General features: G+C 45.1%; 1 protein-coding gene across 2 annotated transcripts in view; it reads left to right on the top strand.

Moving 5' to 3' along the window:
• rfng (RFNG O-fucosylpeptide 3-beta-N-acetylglucosaminyltransferase) overlaps nucleotides 1–21,827 on the top strand; it is a 51,745-nt gene that overhangs the window by 9,276 nt on the left and 20,642 nt on the right. The window contains exons 2-4 of one of the 2 annotated variants that reach the window (XM_038776951.1): nucleotides 17,962–18,010; nucleotides 19,744–19,767; nucleotides 20,143–20,245. In XM_038776951.1, coding sequence (XP_038632879.1) covers nucleotides 17,962–18,010; nucleotides 19,744–19,767; nucleotides 20,143–20,245 — 176 coding nt within the window. The remainder of the gene's footprint in view (nucleotides 1–17,961; nucleotides 18,011–19,743; nucleotides 19,768–20,142; nucleotides 20,246–21,827) is intronic. The other variant, XM_038776952.1, reaches the window with a different exon arrangement.

Raw genomic sequence — 21,827 nt, 5'->3', positions numbered from 1 at the left:
ATAGAGATGTTAGAGCAAGAAACAAATATTTAAAAGCTTGCAATAATTAAGTGGGAGATAATATAGAGGGAAACTACAGGAATTGTAAAAGGTAAAAGTAAAGCAAAAAGGAAATTGGAAGGCCAAGAGGGAGTGTGAATGAAAATTCCATTGACGTGGAGAAGAGTACAGACCTGGGCCGGGTTTCTCCCCTACCCGGCGGGGTGGGGGGTCCCGGCGTGATGGAGTGGCGTGAACCACTCCGGCGTCGGGCCGCCCCAAAGGTGCGGAAGTCTCCGCACCTTCAGGGGCCAAGCCCTAACATTGAGGGGCTAGGCCCGCGCCAGAGTGGTTGGCGCTCCGCCAGCTGGCGTGGACGGCCTTTGGCGCCATGCCAGCCGGGGCCGAAGGGACTTCGCCAGCCGGCGGAAGTCCTCGCATGCGGTGGAGCGTCGGCGGATGCTGATGTCATCCCCGCGCATGCGCAGGGGAGGGGGCCACTTCCGCCTCCGCCATGGTGAAGACTATGGCTAAGGCGGAAGGAAAAGAGTACCCCCGCGGCATAGGCCTGCCCGCCGATTGGTGGGCCTCGATCACGGGCCAGGCCACTATGGGGGCACCCCCCGGGGCCAGATGGCCCCCCCTCCCAGGACCCCGGAGCCCGCCCGCGCCGCCTGCTCCCACCGGTAAGGTAGGTGGTTTGATCCACGGCGGCGGGAGAGGCATGACAGCGGTGGGACTTCGGCCCATTGGCATGCCGACCGGCATGGAGCGATTCCCGCCCCCGCCGAATCTCCGGTTCTGGTGAGGGTGTAGAGATAAGCCCAGCAACTAGAGGTCAGTCAGTTTAACCTGGTAGTAGACAAGCTGCTAGAAATGATAATTTGGGATGAAGTTAATAGTCACATGGAGTTAGTTTAGCTCAGTTGACTTGACGGCTGGTTTGTGATGTGGAGCGGTGCCAACAGCGTGGGTTCAATTCCCGTACCAGCTGAGGTTATTCATGAAGGCTTTCTCAACCTTGCCCTGGCCTGAAGTGCGGTGAGCCTCAGGTTCTGACCACCAGTCAGATCTGTAGCCTTGCAGGTAACGACACTTCAGATGCAGATCCAGATACCTTTAAGATGTGTTGAGCATTTCCTCCTCAATCACCAACGTAGGCGGTGAGTTCCATGCCCACCGCTGTCAGAACAGAAAATAGGCTGTGGAGCTACTGGACTGTTGTAAAGGTCCACATGTAAAAATCATGGAATTCTTCGCACAAGCGGTTATTGAGGCCATGACTATAACTTCATCCAAAAGCGCATTGGGGAAAAAGAATACCTGAAAAGGGAGAATTTAAAGAATATGGGGTAAAAAGAGGGAATTGAGCGTCGAAAGTACAGCTGCAGTTGAAGAGTGAGTACTCGCCATTATGTGCCATGCATTGGAGATCGGCCAGAAATCAAGCAATTTAATGCAAGGGCCAAATGGCCCTCTTCTCTGCTGAGAATTGAATCAATTTTTGAAAGGCGCTGCTTCCTCTCTTGGCATCATATTTACATCTGACTCATTTGTACAGCAGGGAAATAATAGGCTGATACTGGGAAATCTCTTTTCAGTAGATGGTATATGCCAAATACTATTAACCCACTCCTCCGCCACTGGGCTCCCCGAGCTTACTTCAACATCAAAACCCCACTTCCAGGATCTCTAAACCAGCAGTGACTGCGGTAAACAAGGATTTCTGCCAATTATATTGCTTTTAATCATCTACTTAAGTGCTTTGCCTGTAGGAACTTTGAACTGTATGTAGGCCAGAGGTACAGCAGTTTGGCACACTGTATCACAGACAGACATGGCATGAATTCTCATCCTTGATGCTCTGCACATCTCCGGGACCGGAGGTAAAACAGCTGCTTCTCTGCAAGAAGGGAATGAGAATTCAGTTGGGGTATAACCATACCCGACCACTACTTTTGGCTAATTACAGAATACTATTGGCAGGGTTTATTTTTTAAAGAAAAATCTACCCAAGCTTCGCCTATTCAGTCAGCTTGCGTCACTGCCAACATTTAAATCTGATGGGGCTTTTGCAATTGTGAGGCAGGGCCCCAAGTGCTTTTGGTGCACAAGACTTTTTAAATCCAATTCCAAAGAGGAGAACATTAAAAAATTCTAGTATAGAGGACGGCATAGTGTCGCAGTGGTTAGCACTGCTGCCTCACGGAGCTGAGGGCCCGGGTTTGATCCTGGCAGCGCCGGCCCTAGGGTTGCTGGCGCCCCGGGCAAGCTGAACTTTGGCGCCCTTCGGGCGGGGGGGGGGGGGGGGGGGCCCGAGGGGGAGGGACCCGAGGCCGGGGGGGGGGGGGGCTGGGGGCGGCGGACGGAGGGGGGGGGGGGGCGGCCACCGCGCATGCGCTGGTTGGCACTGGCCCAACTGCGCATGCGCGGGACCCGAGTCTCTGGCGCCCCCTAGCACATGGCGCCCCGGGCGACTGCCCGAGTTGCCGGTACCTTGGGCCCTGGGTCACTGTGTGGAGTTTGCACATTCTCCCCGTGTTTGCAAAATCCAAAGATTTGCAGGGTGGGTGGCGCAGTGGTTAGCATTGCTGTCTATGGCGCTGAGGACCTGGGTTCAAATTCCGGCCCTGGGTCACTGTCTGTGTGGAGTTTGCACATTCTCCCCATGTCTGTGTGGGTTTCACCCCCACAACCCAAAGATGTGCAGGCTACGTGGATTGGCCACATTAAATTGCCTCTTAATGGGCAAAAATAATTGGGTACTCTAAATTTAAAAAAAAAGATGTGCAGGGTAGGTGGATTGGCCACGCTAAATTGCCCCTTAATTGGGAAAAAAATAATTGGTTACTCTAAATTTAAAAAAAAAAGATGTGCAGGGTAGGTGGATTGGCCACGCTAAATTGCCCCTTAATTGGGAAAAAAATAATTGGTTACTCTAAATTTAAAGAAAAAGGATTCTAGTTTAGAATGATCTGTCCGCAGATGTTTCAAATGTAGTAACGACTATCCTGAGAAGAACCTATTTTATGAAGAAAGGTTGGCCTGTATTCATTGAAGTTTAGAAGAATGAGAGGTGATCTTTGACCTTAGAGTTTTACAGCATGGAAAGAGGCCCTTTGGCCCATCTTATTGAAACATAGAAGATCCTGAAGGGACTAGACAGGGTAAATAATGGGAAGATGTTTCCTCTTGTGGGGGAATAAGAGGTCTCCCCCTGGAGATGAGGACAAATCTTTTCTCTCAGAGGGTCGTTGGTCTATACGATCTCTTCCCCAGAAAGCAGTAGAGACTGGGTCATTGAATTTCTTCAAGGCAGAGTTAGACAGATTTTCGATCGATGAGGGAGTCAATTACGCTCCAGCTTGGATTGTTTTCCTTGATCAACGTTTCCTTCACAATTCATCTGGAAACGGGAGGAGGCTATTGTTGCTCGTTTTGGTGAGTGTGCTTTACACTCAATTGGCTCTGTTTTATAACCTTGCTCTAGAGTCGCCAGGTATCTTTATGATACCACCACGAGGTTCAAGTTCAAGTGCTGATCAATAACTCAATACACCAGTTAGTAAGGTTCAAATCAAAACACATTTATTGTATACACAGTCAATCACTACTCATGCATAAATACTACAAACCTAGACTACTTCTACCACTAAAGGCCAATACTTAGCTTTTGGAAAAGGAACCCACTGGGTCAGGGAACAATGGCCTCTCGTTCGATCCCGAGTCTGCAGGCTTCCAGCTGGTATGGACTAAGGGTTAGGAGCGCCTATCTCGTAGCGTGTGTTGACTGGACACTTACTTGTTGGTGCAGCTGCTAGGCAGGTCTCTGTCAAGGATTGTTTCGAGCTGCTGGGAGACCCTGCCAAGAAGGACGAGTTGAACTTGGGGACTCTATTTTATAGTCCCCAGGGGCTTCACGCCCTTTTGGGCGGACCCCGTACCTGGCTCCAATTGATTAGATCATGTTCCCAATCAATGGATTTGATTTCCTCAATACTGGGGCTGTTCCCTGATCGCTGGGCGGTTCCTTAAGTGTTCGTTGGCTTCTTTTGTTTTGGACTCCTGCTGGCGTCAAGGAATCTGGTTTTACCTCGGTCATCTCTAACTGTTTCTATTAGCCTAGGAATCGCTCATTAATATGTAGATTACTGCCGGTTTCAGTGCTGTCTGCCTTCTGCAAATCGAATACACAGGAAAACTCTGCAAACTGCTTGTTTTTCTGAGACTGTCCATTTTTCCCTGCGTTCTCAGCTAATCTCCATTTTAAGTCAGGAAGTGGCTAACCCAGGTGGCTACACTATTCAGTTCCTGGAGCCTGCTCCTCCATTCAGTTAAATCCGGACCTCAACTCCATTTTCCTGCATTTGCTCCATATTTCTTAATACTTTTGTCTCACATGAATGTATCAATCTCTGCCCTGAATCCTTCAGCTGACCTAGAATCACGGAATTGTTACGGTGTTAAAGGAGGCCATTTGGCCCACCATGTCTGCACCGGCCCTCCAAACGAGCATCCATTCCCCTACCTTTTCACCCGTACCCCTGCACCCTGTTCCAATCACGTAATCATCGAATGCTGTCTCGATTTCCTGGATGAACCTACCTCTACCAGACTTCCAGGCAATGCAGTCCAGACCTTGTTTTAAATAAATTTAGAGTACCCAATTCATTTTTCCAATTAAGGGGCAATTTAGCGTGGCCAATCCACCCAGCCTGCACATCTTTTTGGGTTGTGGGGGCTGTTGCTCGTTGTGTTAAGTGTACTTTACACTTAATTGTTCTGTTTTATAACCTTTGCTCTAGAGTCGCCAGGTATCTGATACCACCACGAGGTTCAAGTTCAAGTGCTGATCAATAACTCAACACACCAGTTAATAAGGTTCAAATGAAAACACATTTATTATATACACAGCCAATCGCTACTCATGCATAAAATACTACTCACTAGACTAATTCTAACACTAAAAGGCCAATACTTAGCTTTGGAACTGACCCACCAGGTCAGGGGAACAAATGGCCTTTCGTTTGCTTCTGAGTCTGCAGACTTCCTGCTGGTATGGACTAATGGTTAGGAGTGCCTATCTCGTAGCGTGCGTTGACTGGACACTTGGTTGGTGCAGCTGCTAGGCAAGTCTCTCCGAGTTGAGAGTCACGGTCGAGTTCTTTGAGAGCTGCCAAGAAGCTGTTAGGCTGGTCTCTCCTCGCTGAGAGCTAAGTGCCAAGAAGATCTAACTGAACTTGGGGACTCTATTTTATAGTCCCCAGGGGCTTCGTGCCTTTTTGGGCGAACCCCGTACCTGGTGCCGGGGAGTCTGGCTTGGCCTCGATTTATCTTAAATGTTTCCAATTGTTCCCGGGGATCGCTCATCAATATGTAGATGGTTGTTAGTTTCAGTGCTGTCTAGGTTTCTGCAAGTTGTAATATACAGGAGATTTTGCACCTACTTGTTTTCATGCGTTTGGCCATTTCTCCCTGCATTCTTAGCGGATCTCAATTTTAAAGTCGGGAAGTGGCCAACCCAGGTGGCTACAGGGCGAAACCCACGCAGACACGGGGAGAATGTGCAAACTCCACACGGACAGTGACCCAGAGCCGGGATCAAACCTGGGACCTCGGCGCCGTGAGGCTGCAGTGCTACCACTGCGCCACCGTGCTGCCCTTGTGCAGTCAGGACCTGAACCACTTCTTGTGTGAAGAAGTTTTTTCTCGCATCACATTTGCTTATTTTTGCAAAATCATCTTTACATCTGTGCCCTCTCGTTCTTGTTCCTTTCACGAGCAGGAACAGTTTCTCCCCTCGCGACTCTGTCCAGCCCTCTCATTGTTTGAGGGAGAGGGTACCGGATTTTCACTAACTCTTTTACATGAAGAGTTGCTTGTTGGCATCACTCCTGCACAGCCTGGTGTTCATTTTAAGGTTATACCTCCTGGCTCTGGACTGACCAACCAGCGGTAATAGTTTCCATATAACCTATCAACTCCTTTGATCAACTTTAACATTTCAATTAGATTATTTCTTGGCCTTCTATAGAAAGGAATACAAATTGAATAAACATTCAACCTGTCCTCCTAGTTTAACTCTTACGGATCTGTGCTGCATTCCCTGCAAGTCCAGTATTGATCTCCTGATGTGCTGCCCGGAGCTGGATACAGTACAGCAAATATGTTCTAAACAGAGCTTTTCACAAGTGCAGCATAACTTCCACTCCTTTGTGTTCAAGCCCTACTGAGAGGAAGGTTCACATTCCATTAGTCTTTTACATTTTTTACCAACCCAATAGCTTTCAGAATGGATATTGGGAAAATATATTTACATTTAATATGCATTTGGGTTGTGATGAGTCCATTTTTAAAGATACTGTGCCTCGCGTAAGTCTTAACTGTGTTACATAACATTCCTGTCCAATGGTGAACAGGTTACTAGCATCTTCCATCAATGGTCTGTAGTACATGTTGCACAGTCGGCCGCACCTTCTGGCTTGTCACCAGCTAACAAGGCCTATAGTGATAGAACCTCACAATGTTGCAGTTGTGCCTGAAGATCCTGTGCACTGAGATTGTGGCCTGTGCAATTTTTTTTTTCTTTTAAATTTAGAGTACCCAATTAATTTTTTCCCATTCAGGGGCAATTTAGTGTGTTCAATCCACCTACCTTGCACATCTTTTTTGGGTTGTGGGGGCGAAACCCACTCAAACGGGGATAATGTGCAAACTCCACACGGACAATGACCCAGAGCCGGGATCGAACCTGGGACCTGGGTGCCGGGAGACTGTGTGCTAACCCACTGCGCCACCGTGCCGCCCTGGCCTCTGCAATTTTTAAAGTATTGCACACCTTGCAGGTGGGCTGAGTGAACGTGGCCTGCAATTTCTCTGAGTACCTGTCCAAAGAGGGGTGTCAGGACCTGCAAAGATTCTGAAATGGGGACCAGGCAAATTTTTAAACTGTCCAAATAGTAACACACATGTATGAAATAGCAAAAGGAAATTATCCCCAAAACGATTCGTTGAATTTTTTCACTGGTTTTCTAAGCTATCCCACGTAACTGTTTATTGTGCTGCTGTCTTATGAATTGCCCTGGCTGGGGTACAGCAGCTCTGCCTGTCTTTCAGTAGCTTATGAGTGCTTCTTTGTCCAGTACAAATCTGGCTGCGGGAGGGGGAAAAATAGACTTTTATTGTACTGAGCTGTGGAGATGTTTGAACTGGCTCAACAATGAACTTGGGCATTTCCCTCAAAGCATTTCTTTTGCATGTTCTTCTCGGTTATTTAGCTGAAATATCAGGACTATTAAAAGCTACTTTTAACAAGGCCTCAAATAACCCGGTACTGTGTGTGCGTGAGTGCGTTAACAGCATGACAAGTGGCCAGTGTATTTTGCTCACATGGGTGAAATTTAAACGGTAGAAGTTAGAAATAAAAAGAAAAAGAAACATGCCAATATCTTAGAATTCTCACTGGGCAATACTTCAAATAACCTGCCTCCTTTAGTCAACATTGTTAGGATATACAGTATTCAAGGAGATTGTTTTCTGACTCGGGGAATGATTTTTGGAATGGCCAATCCAGTCAGAATCTAGGCTGCACGCCAGACTCTCTTAAGAATGACTCCTGGGAGATGTTTTTCTTTTCTGTCGATTTTCTTCTGTCCTCGGGGCAACCACAGGAGCCTGCAGTTCTCTCTGGTACCTCACCACATCGGCGATTATTGGTGAGGAAAACATCATATCAGAGCTGCATGACGAGTTATGATTGCCACAATGGCCACTATTGGCAAGTAAAAACTGAATACTTATCTGCTCACCAATCCAATATTTTTTTGTGAACTGGACTATTTGCTGGGAAGAGTTTTGGTGTCTCAGGGAATCAAAGAGCAAAGAAAAGTACAGCACAGGAACAAGCCCTTTGGCCTACCAAGCCCGGGCTGATCAAGTCCTAACTAACCGTCTGCCCGTACTCTGTCCGTATCCCTCTATTTTCTCCCTATTATTGTATCCATCCAGATGCCTCTTAAATGTTGCTAATGTGCCTGCTTCCACCACATCTTCTGACAGCGCTTTCCAGGCACCAACCACTCTGCGTGAAAAACCTACCCCGCACATCTCCCTTAAACATTCCCCTTCTCACCTTGAACCTGTGCCTCCTTGTAATCGAGGGATATATGGGAATGGACAGGAAAATGGGAGTTGAAGCCCAAGATGAACTATAATCGTATTCAATGGCAGAATGGGATCAATGGGCCATATGGCCTACTCTTGCTCCTATTTCTTGTGTTTCTTTTTATTTTTTAACAAACATTTAATTGAGGTATTTTTGGTATAGTAACAACAACAAAATAAACAATATACATGAAACCATAAACATAGTGCAAAATTCATTTACCTCTTGTACAGGTCCCTCCCTTATTGACCCCTAAACTTCTCCGGGCTACCAGGGAAGCAAAGGCCAGAACATCTGCCTCTTTAGTCTCCCGGAATCCTGGGTCTTCCAACACCCTGAAAATCGCCACCTCTGGACTCAGCGCCACCCTTGTTTTTAACACCGTGGACATGACATCTGCAAACCGCTGCCAAAATCCCCTAAGCTTTGGACATGTCCGAAACGTGGACATGGTTCGCTGGTCCTCCCGCACATTTTGTGCACCTGTCCTCCACCCCAAAGAATCTGCTCATCCGGGCCACTATCATGTGAGCCTGGTGAACAACTTTAAATTGTATCAGGCTGAGCCTGGCACATGTTGCGGACGTGTTGACTACTCAACGTGTCCGCCTATAGTCCATCCTCTATCTCACCTCCCAGCTCCTCCTCCCACTTGCACTTCAGCTCCTAGGTCTGCGTCTCCTCCGACCCCATAAGCTCCTTATAAATGTCCGAGACACTCCTTGGTCCTATCCACCCTCTGGAAACTACCCTGTCCTGAATCCCCCTTAGTGGTAGGAGCGGGAAGGTTGACACCTGTTTATGAAGGAAGTCCCTCACCTGCAGATACCTGAATTTGTTTCCCCTTGCCAACCCAAACTTTTCCTCCAACGCTCTCATACTCGGAAAGTTCCCCTCTATGAACATATCCCCTGTCCTCTCAATCCCCGCTCTCCACCATAACCAGGACCCCCCTCCATACTCCCCGGGGAAAATCGGTGATTATCACATATTGGGGCCCAGACCGATGCTCCTACTGCTCCCATATGCCGCATCCACTGGCCCCAAACTCTCAGGGCCGCCACCACTGGACTGGTGGGGTACCGTGCCGGCGGGAACGACAGAGGCGCAGTTACCAACGCCCCCAAACTGGTGCCCTTGCATCATACCACCTCCATACGCACCCATGCCGACCCCTCCCCCACCACCCACTTCCTGATCATGGCTATATTCACCGCCCAGTAATAGTTGCTAAAATTTGGCAGCGCCAGCCCGCCCTCTCCCCGACTCCACTCAAGTATTACCTTCCTTACCCGCGGGGTCTTGCCCGCCCAAACAAGACCAGTGGTCACTTTGTTGACCCGCTTACAAAAGGACCGCAGAATAAAGATGGGGAGACACTGAAATACAAATAGGAATCTCGGGAGGACCGTCATCTTCACCGTTTGCACCCTCCCAGCCAGAGAAAACGGAAGCACGTCCCATCTCTGAAAATCGTCCTTCATTTGGTCCACCAGCCGGGCCAGATTCAATTTATGCAGCCGGTCCCATTCCCGCGCCACTTAGATCCCTCGGTACCTAAAAGCTTCCCTCTACTAACCTAAACGGCAGCTCTCCCAGTCGCCTCTCCTGTCCCCTCGCCTGGACCACAAACATCTCACTCTTTCCCAGATTAAGCTTATACCCCGAAAACCGGCCAAATTCCCCGAGAGTCCTCATGATTTCTTCCATCCCCGCTATTGGGTCCGAAACGTACAGAAGCTCTCCGAGAAATTGCCAACGGCTCTATAGCCAGTGCCAACAACACTGGAGAGATGGGGCACCCCTGCCTCGTCCCCCGGTGCAGTCTAAAATAGTCCAATGTTGTCCTATTCGTCCGTACACTTGCCATAGGAGCCGGATACAGTAACCTGACCCAGTCAATAAAGCCCCGCCCGAATCCGAACCGTCCCAGTACCTCCCACAGATAATCCCATTCTACCCGATCAAAAGCCGTTTCTGCATCCATTGCGATCACTACCTCAACCTCCCTACCTTCCGGGGGCATCATGATCACATTTAACAGCCTTCTTACATTGGCCACCAACTGCCTGCCCTGAACATACACCGTCTGGTCCTCCCCAATAACGTCCGGAACACAGTCCTCATTTCTGGAGGATTTTGACCATCAACTTGGCATGTACATTCAACAGGGATATCGGCCTGTAGGACTCACACAGCTCCGGGTTCTTGTCCCGCTTAAGAATCAGTGAAATCGTTGCCTGTGACATCGTCGGGGGCAACACCCCTCTTTCCCTTGCCTCATTGAACATCCTCAACAACACCGGCCCCAATATCCCCGAGAACGTTTTATAAAACTCCACTGGGTACCCGTCCGGACTCGGGGCCTTACCCGCCTGCATGGCCTTCAGACCCTCCACTATCTCTTCCAGCCCGATTGGGGCCCCCAGCCCTTCTACCCACTCCCCATCCATCTTCGGGAAATTCAGCCCCTCCAAGAAGTGCCTCATCCCCTCCGGCCCCGTAGGGGGTTCCAACCTGTACAGCCTGCTGTAGAAATCCCTAAACGCCTTATTCACCCCTGCTGAATCACCAACCAGGTTCTATTTCTTGTGTTTCTTGATAGGCAAACTGACCCCAGGCTGTAATCTCCTTTCGATGCGTATGGATGGGCTTGATTTTGGTTAAACTAGCTCACAGTGCACAACATCACCTGAACCACCGAAAGAGATTCCTGCCTCGTGATTGCTTTCTAAAAGAATGGATGTTTCTCACCTCCTGTGCTTTCAGTTTTCCAGTCCATCCTGTGTTTTTCAGTTCATAGGGATGAGATAGCCATCCTTTCGAGCTTTAAGGGTGGGGAGTAGTTCAGTATGTCGGCAGACAGATCTTAGTTAACGAGCAAGGGCTGTTTTGCCTGAACTGACATTAACAATTTGTTTGGAACTCTGGTACATAAAATAGAATTTGAAAACCATTTAATTTGTTTAACTGATTTGAAGTAGTATTAATTACAGTTTAAAATTGGCAAATCTGATTTTGGTGGGGTGGGGGGGGGGGGGCAGAATGTGCCTGTCAAGTTGTGCCTGTGCCAGACTGTCCATTAATGATATTTTCTCGAGCGAAGAGTTCACAACATTTCTCAGTCAGATATGCTGCAGGAATAAAATATCTTTGGGAATATCTTTGGGATAGTACGTTTCTGTCTTCCAAATGGTCCTCCAGATCCACCAAAAGTGACAGTCCCCGGGGATACCTAAAAGCGAACAACAATCCAACTTTAAGCACATTCCCCTATGTACACTAATACCATTGCATCTTCATACAATAAATTGTTCAATGGCCATTTCTTTCTTTTTAAAAAAAAAAAGAGGTAATATTCAACTGTACTTCAGCTAAATATTCATCCCAAACTCTGTATCACAAGTCAGTCATTGAGTATGAGCTGCAGCTGGGTTATTTGAATCACTTGATCCAATGTTGGTCCATAATTGGCAGCACTTCTAGTTTGATACAGTAACGACAGGCCTTGTTAAATATGATTTTTCTGACTCCAATGCTTTGGATTCCTAATTCCGTATCGACCGGAAAAGGAACGTGCACTTTCTGGGAAAGAAAGGGTTCATTGTTGTTTCATCCGCTTTTGTTTCTTTCAACACCCGTTGGCAGAAAGCGATGGCAATCTAACAAACGAGGTTGCACCATGAAGCCTGGGGGCTTGGGAAATCCGTGGTGTCTGACTGTGTTGCGTGGGCTCCAGCACATTCAGCGTTGAATTCAAGATTGAACCTAGTGCAAACATACAAGATGCCTTTTTATAAAGTAGATGGATAAGTTGCTATGGTAATGGATTTCAAACAGTGACTGGAGATATTCAGATTAAAAATAAAACCGGTTGTGAAGACTGCTGAACATGGATTACCTGTTTCAGTAAGATTTTAGTAGGTGAAAGAAGAAGTGTTTTTGATGGTTTTAATCGGAAAAACTACTAAAAACGTTTATATGTCCAGATAACAGCATTTCTATCACCCTTGCGAACATTCCTTATCAATGCTTTACTTGTCTCATAATTTTTGTGGTTAATAATTGCAAAATTATTGATCTTCTGACATCTCCAGAGGTTTAAACAGAGGCTTCTGGTATTATCCACTTTTCTAAATAATTACTGTTGCGTGACTTTCTACTAGAACTACATTCACGGACTTTCCGGTTTCCACTTTGATCGCCACCGTACCTATTTGCCTTTATTTATCTATCTATTTATCCTGAAGCTGATTACTTACCTACTGATGCTTCATGAACTTGTAGAGATGTTTAAAATCTTTAGCTGACAGTTCGGGCAAACATTTCTCCTTCTAAATTAGAGATTTTGTAGGTTTCTGCACCCTTTCCCACTATGTTGCATCATAACAATGATCTCCTTCCAGCCCTATCCGGTCCCGCTAATACATGAGCTCTAAATTGCTTTAGCTCCTTTCAGGTTGCATGACCAGCTCTCTTTGCAGAGCCCTGACTGAATCGCTGTGCCTTGTCTCGTTTGTGCTCTTCAATAATGGGCATTTCAAGGACACAAGTCAAACTGACTCTCCTTTTCGCTGGATGGTTACAGCCTTCGTCCTGCTTCACCTATTAACATTATAAACATCATTACCTCCTCTGACCTCCGATCGGCACTGCCAGTGTCTCCCAGAAGCTGTTTCACCACTTTTTTGCCCAAAGTTATTTTTCCTTAGCAACTTAGATGAAGGCAAAAAAACAAAATTGATTACTGCTCCCATATCTGGGAAAATGCTTTCTCCTCTCCATACCTCCACTCAATTGAACCCGGTGTCCTACTTGAACTCATTCTATCCCAAGAGGCCCAGATGGTGGCACACCTTTCCTCCTCCAACCTGTGTGCTTTTAAAACCGAAACCTCTCATCTCCTCATTCCTACTTTCCAATTAAGCTTGTCTGCTCTTTTATTTTTTTAAAATCAATTTTGGGATAACCTGCAGTGTGGCTCCCATCTACTCATTGGTTACTCAGTTGTAAGCTTTATTTTAAAAGATTGAATGGTTTTTTTAAGAAACCATGGAGGTGAATGTGATTTTCTGGTCAGCCTCTGTCAGGGCAGCTTGCTAACTGTGCAAGCGGTTTGAGAGAAAGAGGTGCCGAGCATTCATTTATACAAAAGAATAGCTTGAACCAGAAGGGAAGAGTTGAAACCAGACTAGACTATATTTTTAGAAATGCAAAATGTTGATGTGATGGATTAAAAGACTAATTCTACAGTAATTTGTGTATTCATAGAACTAATGATGGGTTCATTCGTACAAAAGTCCTATGTATATATATATTTTTTTAAAGGCTGGAAATGCTTAGGGAGGGCAGCATGTTAGACTGTTTAATATTCAAGGAGGCTCCTTCCTGATCCAGGGAACTTCATGGATTAGCTAATCCAGTGAGAAGCCAGGCTGCACCCCAACTGCTTAATGATCAACTCCAGGAATTTAGATTCTTGTTCCAGCCAATTTTCTCCTGTCCATAGCTCCCCAGTGCTAAAAAGGAAACTCTAGGCTTGATTCCACCCCCCCCCCCCCCCCCCCCCCCCCCTCAACCACCCGCTGCAAGAACACCACGGGTGAGACGGCGACAATGGGAAAATTCATTGACCTCGAGCAGGATTCTCCGGTCGCCGAGTGAATGCGACTGGAGAATCCTGCCCTCTAAATGTGGGCTTACTGGTGAGAAACCCGTGTGCTCCCGAGGCAGGGCCCAGAAAAACGATCAAGTGTCATTCAATAGCGGTGGGGAACTCGCCGGCAAAGCCGACCGGAAACTCCCTGAAAAACGCGCCACAAATGAACTTAGAAATTTTTCCAGAGAATCGCACCCTACGTCTTGAAAAGCAACATCCGGCAGTCAGGCGATTCTATGAGCGAGTCCGGGAGTTCCTTTATACTTCCGCCAACAGTTTAGTCACTTGAGGAAGCAGGCGGAAATTGAACATTGATTTGTTTTATCTATATTCAAAGTTCTGCGTAAGGAAGCATCTCGCTCCCAGTACAGTCCTTGCTGGGAGGACTAGTCTGTCCAGGCCCTGCTTTGGGCCAGCTTTTTATTTATTTTTAAAATAAATTTAGAGTCCCCAATTCTTTTCTTCCAGTTAAGGGGCAATTTAGCTTGGTCAATTCACCTACCCTGCATATCCTTTTGAGTTGTGGGGGTGAGAACCACACAGACACGGGGCGAACGTGCAAATTCCGCACAGACAGTGACCTGGGATTGGGATGGAACACCGATCCTCGGTGCCGTGAGGCAGCAGTACCTACCCCGCCATTGGGCCAACTTTAATATCAGTACATAGCCAGCTCCAGGCAGGTGGCCTCTGCCACCTATCTGGGAAGCCTATACTCCACCAGTCCCATGGGAAGTTCAGTGATGGTTTCCACATGGTCCTCATAGAATCTGTGACAGTTTTGTTCTTTTGAATTTGATTTGATTTGATTTATTGTCACATGTACCGAAGTACAGTGAACAATATTTTTCTGCGGCCAAGGGAACGTACACAGTACGTACATAGTAGACAAAAAAAGAATAATTGACATTGACAAATGGTATATCGACAAACAGTAGATATTTTATGAATAAATGTTTTTTTGCAAATAAAAACTTTCCCTTTCTATTTATTTTTCTGATGATTGCCTGCTTAGCATCATCCCACAGCAGCTGAGGTCAGCAAATCCCGGTAAATAAAACCCACACATCCTACCACTCTGTGGCATTGTGAATTGGTGCATTAATCGTCCTGTGCCGCTGTACCACGCAGCAAATGTACATCTTTTAAGATGCAAAGGAAGTCGGCAATCCTCGGGTTAACGTAAACATTTGTTCAGTGATCCATGTGGAAGCTGAGCGGGTGGTTAGTTTTACATCTGCTAAGACTGCAAGTGAAAACATGGCAGGGATGTGCTCCATGTGATGCAGATGTTTGCTTTCCGTTGCCAAGTACAATATTTATCTGAGCAAAGAATTGTGGGAGTGTGACCTTTTACAGATACTAATGTGTAAAAGATAAATATATAGTGCAGTACTGAGGAAATGCTATGCGGTTGAGCATAATTTTTGGTGTCTGCATTTGATCACAATGAATTATGTTTCTTTAGGACTTGTCGGCCGTGTTGGGTTTTTTCAAGTGTGCAGTGCTGAAGAGTCCATGCGTCTAACCTTAACCTTTAGTTATATAATTTTAAGGCCAAAATCAGTAGGAGACGAGGAGCAGCCTTGTAGTACGACATACTATATGATATATGACTACATATTAATAGCTCTACATTTTAATTATTTGCTGTTTAGGGTTGGTTTAAGCGTTCATTTTCCTTTTTAAAAAAAAAAATGTGCAGCCGTTTATGATCCATGGTTAGATCCTTCAACTCCCTTAAGATTGGGCATCAAGTTAGCTCAGTCTAAACAAAGGCAAACCCCTCACTGTAGACACAGCTGAATTTCTGTTCACCTGCTTTTAAATAACATGTGTACAATTCTTTAGATTTTCAAGGGTATTCATTCTTAAGGAGGAATTTGCTTGGAACTTTAGTGGTTGCTTGTTCCAAATCATTCTATTTTTGCTCCTCTCAATCCTCCCATTTTGTTTTGTCTGAGAACTTTGACATTATTTCATATAAAACAAAACACCTAGAAAAATGGGGGTGGGGGGAGGGGAAGCTGGAGAAATGTTGTTCCTCATCTGTGGAAGGGTCGTTTATAACCATGAATTTTGCAATATTTCCAGAGTAATGGTATGTGTTGTGTAAAGCTGTACGTCACCTTCCAATTGAAATGTTTCACAGCTTTTACGCAACGTATTGTATCATATTTTTGAGGTTAATTTTAGTCATTGCGGAATCAAAGAAAAGCAAAATTAATTCTGTTGGTGACGGAAGGATAAAACTGCCAGAGATCAAAGTTCACAAATGGCGGACGTCTTAAGTGTTTCCTTTATTACTCGTGATGCAATGGAGGGAAGGAGACTGGTTATGAAACAGAAAGGTCCAATTTACTTTATTTTTTTAAAAGAAACCTCTCCCCAGTTCCACTGAGCATTAAATACGCTGTTCAGACCTGAGTTCAGTCTCCATGTCAAGTGCATCACCAAATCATGGGTACCACAGATAGACTAGAAAGTTTACAATATACGCCTGGTTTTGTGAGGGCCACGAAAAGTCCAACACGAGATTGTGACTCAAACAAAACTTAACTTTATTTGCACTAGTATTGACACAGCATCAGTACTTCGCTACTGGTCTTCTCTCTAGCCGGTCCCTAACTAGCCGGCTCTATTTATACAACAGAAAAAGGTTAATGATTGCCCCCTCCCCCCTTATCAGGAGAGCTAATATTCCCCGAGATCCATGGGGTAACCGATTGTCCCTATCCAATAGGATCTGACAGGTTACAACACCTGGATTTTGTAGTCAGCAGCAAAACAAGGATGCTCACTGCTGACCTCAAAAAGCCTCACCTGGAGACTAACAACCTCCGTGGTGAGAACTTTACTCTTCTCACCGTGCAGTGGATGCAATGCTTTATACTGGGGAATCCCAGCATGGAGCTGCAATGATGTCATCAAGCCACTCAGGCAGCCAACTGCATTAAAGCATTCTCACAGACAGCCGCCAGCAAGAAAAGCAATAGTTTTTTTAAAAACTCTCAATTAAGGGGCAATTTAGCGTGGCCAATCTATCTACCCTGCACATCTTTGGATGTGGGGGTAAGGCCCATGCAGATACGTGGAGAATGTGCAAACTCCACACTGACCAGTGACTCGGGACCGGGATCAAGCGAGGATCCTTGGCGTCACGAGGCAGCAGTGCTAACCACTGCGCTACCGTGCCACACTGAAAAGGGATAATAATTAAATCACTTCTTAAAACTTGTGCATGCAGCAAAATAAAGATTGGGATGTGCACATTGAATGAAGGTAGAAGCTGATATACCAGTCCAAAGAATCTCTACAGTGTAGAAAGAGGCCATTTAGATTCAGTGGACCCTGCAAAAAAGCCCTCTACGTAGGCCTACTCCCCTGTCCGACCCCCATGGCCCCACGCATTGATCATGGCCAATTTACCTAAACTGCACCTCTTTGGACTGTGGGAGGAAACCGGAGCGCCCGGAGGAAACCCACGCAGACACGGGAGAGAATGTGCAAACTCTACACAGACAGTCCCAAAGACCAGAATCTAACCCAGGTCCCTTGAGCAGTGAGGCAGCAGTGCTAACTATGCCACCACCATAAATATAAAATTATCCTGTCGGGCCAGATGTGTTTTTCAGATCTGTTATAACCCTGATTCCTGTTTAAATACCTAATTACACCTGATTGGACAAAGTGTAACATTCGATGGGATCTCTGACACTGATATGGGAGTGGAAAAGTTCCCACAACATGAACTGATTCCCAGGCTCTGTTTGGCGGGTCGATCCACTGCTTGGCACGCAGCGGAGGAGTAAGTGACAGACCACAAGTGCAGGATTTTCACATTAATCTCTGCTTGCGCGCAGCCTTGAAGTTGCGGTCAGTTTCAAAGATTAATGCTGTCAGTTCCCTGTCAAAATCCCATGTAAAATCCAGACTCCTGTATTTGTGGTTTGGTTTACCTCCACTTACAGGTCGATCGATCAATTATTTTGATGGAGAAGGATGTCCTTGATCTGCAGTTCACTTGAGATGAGCAGATGTTGAGTTTAACTCTTAATATTAAAAACAAAGCTGTCTGTATTATTTCGCTTTGGTAGTGCTAAGTAATTCAGCAGGCACGACTAGGAAGTCCCTTAATACTTATTTTTCTTTTTTCTAGACATTCATATTCACAGATGGGGAAGATAAAGAATTGCGAGAAAAGGCCGGTAAGTATAGAAGCAAGGCTGTATCCTGGAACTTTACCAACCGATGAAGGATCCTGCTGTCCTTAACTCCACTGGGCAATGAATTGGCTGCTGTTCAGTTGTGTAACCTAGTTCCTCGGAGTATTTCAGTAGCCCCATTCATTGACTTTTTTTCACAGATCAGCCAGAGTTCTCCAGAAACTCTCAATAAACTACTTAGTTTGTGTTCTGCAACCACCACTGACAAGAATTGATGTTTAAAAGATAAATTATTCTCGTTCTACATCTGTTCTGAGTGCAATTCAATTGTAAAATGCCCGGCGATGTGAAAGCGTGATCAATTATTGCATAAAAAATAATAATAGCTGCTCAGATTTGTGCACATAAATTGACTATTTGCATGTTTTACAGTCTTTAAAAACATTTTTAAATAAAACTAAAACTAAAAGAATACCATAGCCTCCCCAGAGCAGCTGGTGGAGTAATAATCTCGTAAATAAAATGAAGAGATGCTATTTTAAAGGCTCTGTTTTTAACTGGCCGTACATGCCTTTTTCCCCATGTGCTTGTTTATCTCTTATCATCTGGCTTGGCGTATCTCAGTTCTCTCAGGGAAAGATACCTGGCCAACTGTGTCATATCTCAGCCCTTGTTGAGCGTGAGCTGTCTGAAAACTGGCGACTTCATTACTGCCAGACGCCATTTCGAAGGATTTGAGTCACACTCTTAACATCAATAAATCTCCACAACTACGCATTGGACAGACAGTAATTAAAAATCTGAAGGCCACTGGTGACCAGAATCTGGAGCGATGAATTTTATCATTTGTGCTACAGACGACATGTTTCGTGGTGGAAGTGTATTTCTGCAGGTGGGGAAGTATTCCCTTCTGGTGCTGACACTGCCCATCTTATCATTGATCTGTAGATCGCCACAATTACTAAAGTGTTTACTCAATGACTGCACTGCTGCATCTCCCCCCCCCCTTCCCCCGCTAACCTACGCTGAAGTCATCAAGTAGGATCCATGCACACAATGCTCCACAGGAAAGGAATGCTTACTAAGCAGACACAATTAAATGACTGTGTCTCTGCTTCCTAGTTGCCAAGGAACGAGCAACATCACAGGTCTGTCAAGGGCAATTGAATGCATTGCTTGAATATATAATACACAACAACACACAAAGACACAGTGAGACATGTGATTGGAAACAGTGTTTCTGTATGTTTGTTAACCCACTGAGTGGTCATCAAAGGAGGGCGGTTTCTGTTTCAAAATGTCTCATCCTTTGGAACAGTCTGGAAAGGGTCCAGAGGTGAAGACTTTGTGTCCATAACTCAGCCACTGCTAGTCGTTACTTGTGACACTACTGGCAGTTATAGAGAAATTGATTGATTGTTTGTACCACCCTATCTGCTTCTACCTTACTAGATGGAGATAAGCAAGCTTCATTTATATACATGTAGATTCCTTATGTGAGAAAAAGGTAAATTAATTTACCATGTCAAAAACAGCCAAAGAACCTTGCTGAGGTGCTGTGTTGCACAAAATGGTGATTATTCGATAAAATTGTGTACTTGCAGTTATTTTTTTTTTAACCAGTCTGGTTTCAGCATAAATCTGATCATATTTTAAACACTGACCCTGCTCGTTGCCTGCATAAGAGTCGTGAATATACTTCAATGTGGCTTAAGAGAGGGGTCTGAAGATATGAAGGCGTTATATTAACACAAGTTTTTTTCTTTCTTGCAAAGCTATCTTGGGAGTTATTTTAAAAGGTAACATGATGTACAGTTTTATATCAATTCAATATTGCTAAATATGCCTTAAAGAACGTGCATTTTGGTTTGGAGGTCACGGTGTGTTAGGCTCATAATGGGGAGCCTGTTGTTTCAAGACAGTCTTGTAAATGGAGAAAGGGGAATGACTGCATTTGCTGAGTTATAATCACCAATGTTTTCAAAAAGCAAATATTTATTTGTTTGTGGTAAAAGATTGTAAATGTAAAGTATGCATTTTAGAAACAGGGGAAGAAAGCTCTTTTTATTCCAACGAGTTCAACTGAAATCAGATTAAGCCAGTTGAGAGTAATTTTGGACGTTGTTCAAATGATGAACAAATCACTTTTTCTTTCTGTTCTCTCTTTTGTTTAGGAGATCGCATGATTAACACAAACTGCTCTGCTGCACATACACGCCAAGCACTTTGTTGTAAGATGTCTGTTGAGTATGACAAGTTCATTGAATCCAAAAAAAAGTAAGCATGTTTAGAAAGTTGCACCGCATTTGTGTCCAACTAATAGGATGCACTGCCGGTTTTCAGACTGAGGTCCTGGGATTATCTGTGTTTGATTTTTTTTCTTTCTTCTGTAACTTTTGGCTTACCTGTGTTTGCTGTTTCTGTACGATTTAAAAAGGAAATTTGCTGCAATATTTTGGGTAGCCGTTGCTTCTCCAAAATGAGGTTCGGGGCCCCGAGGGCGGTGGCTGGTAGGGGGCTTGTCCCAGAGATTCCCCCTTCCAAAATGCATGCCCCCGTCTGCTTCCCAACACAGGTGTGGTGATATGCATCACTGTAAATACACAAGGGGTTAATGTAAATACACTACAACTAAGTAAACACTAGAGGGAGCACCAGAGATGTCATGACATGCAGGCATACAGTTAATGAACACTTAGAATAGGACACGACCAATGAGCAGTCAAGACACCCAGAGGTGACACTACCACAAGGGGGCATTACAAAACCCACATATGAAAGGACAGGCACACATGCTCTGTCTCTTTCCACAGGCGACTCAGAGAGAAGGACAGGGGCAGATCAGAAGCATCACACCCACCACGTGGCTTAGAGCAGACTGGTTAGTTAGACTGAGTTACTGTAGCAAGATTAGCAGGAGAGTCGAACTCATAGAGAACTGTGCTAATGGTTCAATAAATCATATTGAACTTACTTCAAAGTCTGGAGTACCTTTTGGTCAAAGCTGCATCGAGTTGCAGCCTGTGTTGTCCCAGAGTACATAACACATCATGGTAGTGTTTACTTAGTCGTAGCGTATTTACATTAACCCCTTGTGTATTTACAGTGAAGCATATCGCCACAACAGGAAGGTTTGAAAACTACTGCGATAAACAGCAGGACTTGGGACTTTGAAGCTCATAGAAAAATAACATGACAGAGTGGGTTGGAATGTGTGCTTGGCTTGTGAGCTCTTTGGCTGTCCGGTGCAAGTTAACCAGCTAATGTTGACAGATTTTGCAAGTTTATTTCCGTACTCTTTAAAAGATTGATGTTTTTATTCTTAGGGCTCTTATTATCAACCATCATGGTATACTGTAGCATTTTCTATTATACCAAAGTATAATAATTTATTGTGACAAAAAGCCTTTGTAACAATAAATGAAGAAATTATTGCCATATTAAACGTTAAACAGCTTTGTTACAAAACTCTAATTGTAGAAGAGAATAGATGAAAAAGGTCTTTCATCATGAAAATGCACCATGTATTTTTTTAGGAATCTAATAATTCCAGTTTTGGAAATAGTCCTTTGCAAACAAAATATGTTTTCTCTCAATTTTCATGAGCTCAGGCAAATTACTTTGGAAGCGTTGTGGATTGGTTGAATGGAATAAGTTTTTTTAAAAGATTCTAATGGCCAGCAACCTCAAAGCTAATCCACCGTGTTTCCTGCTTCTTGCTTACTCAATCGGGGATGCCAGTCCTTTCCTATTTTTAACCGTTCTTAGCAAAAAGGTACAGGAATAAACTGCTTGAAACTACAACGCATAGTCCCACAAAAGGTGGGAATGTTGACTGCTAAAAAGAGTGTGTTAGTAT

This window comes from Scyliorhinus canicula, chromosome 18 (assembly GCF_902713615.1).
Source record: "Scyliorhinus canicula chromosome 18, sScyCan1.1, whole genome shotgun sequence".
In the NCBI taxonomy this organism is placed as follows: domain Eukaryota; kingdom Metazoa; phylum Chordata; class Chondrichthyes; order Carcharhiniformes; family Scyliorhinidae; genus Scyliorhinus; species Scyliorhinus canicula.
The sequence above is the reverse complement of the archived record's forward strand: the minus strand, read 5'-3'. Positions and strand labels throughout refer to the sequence as shown.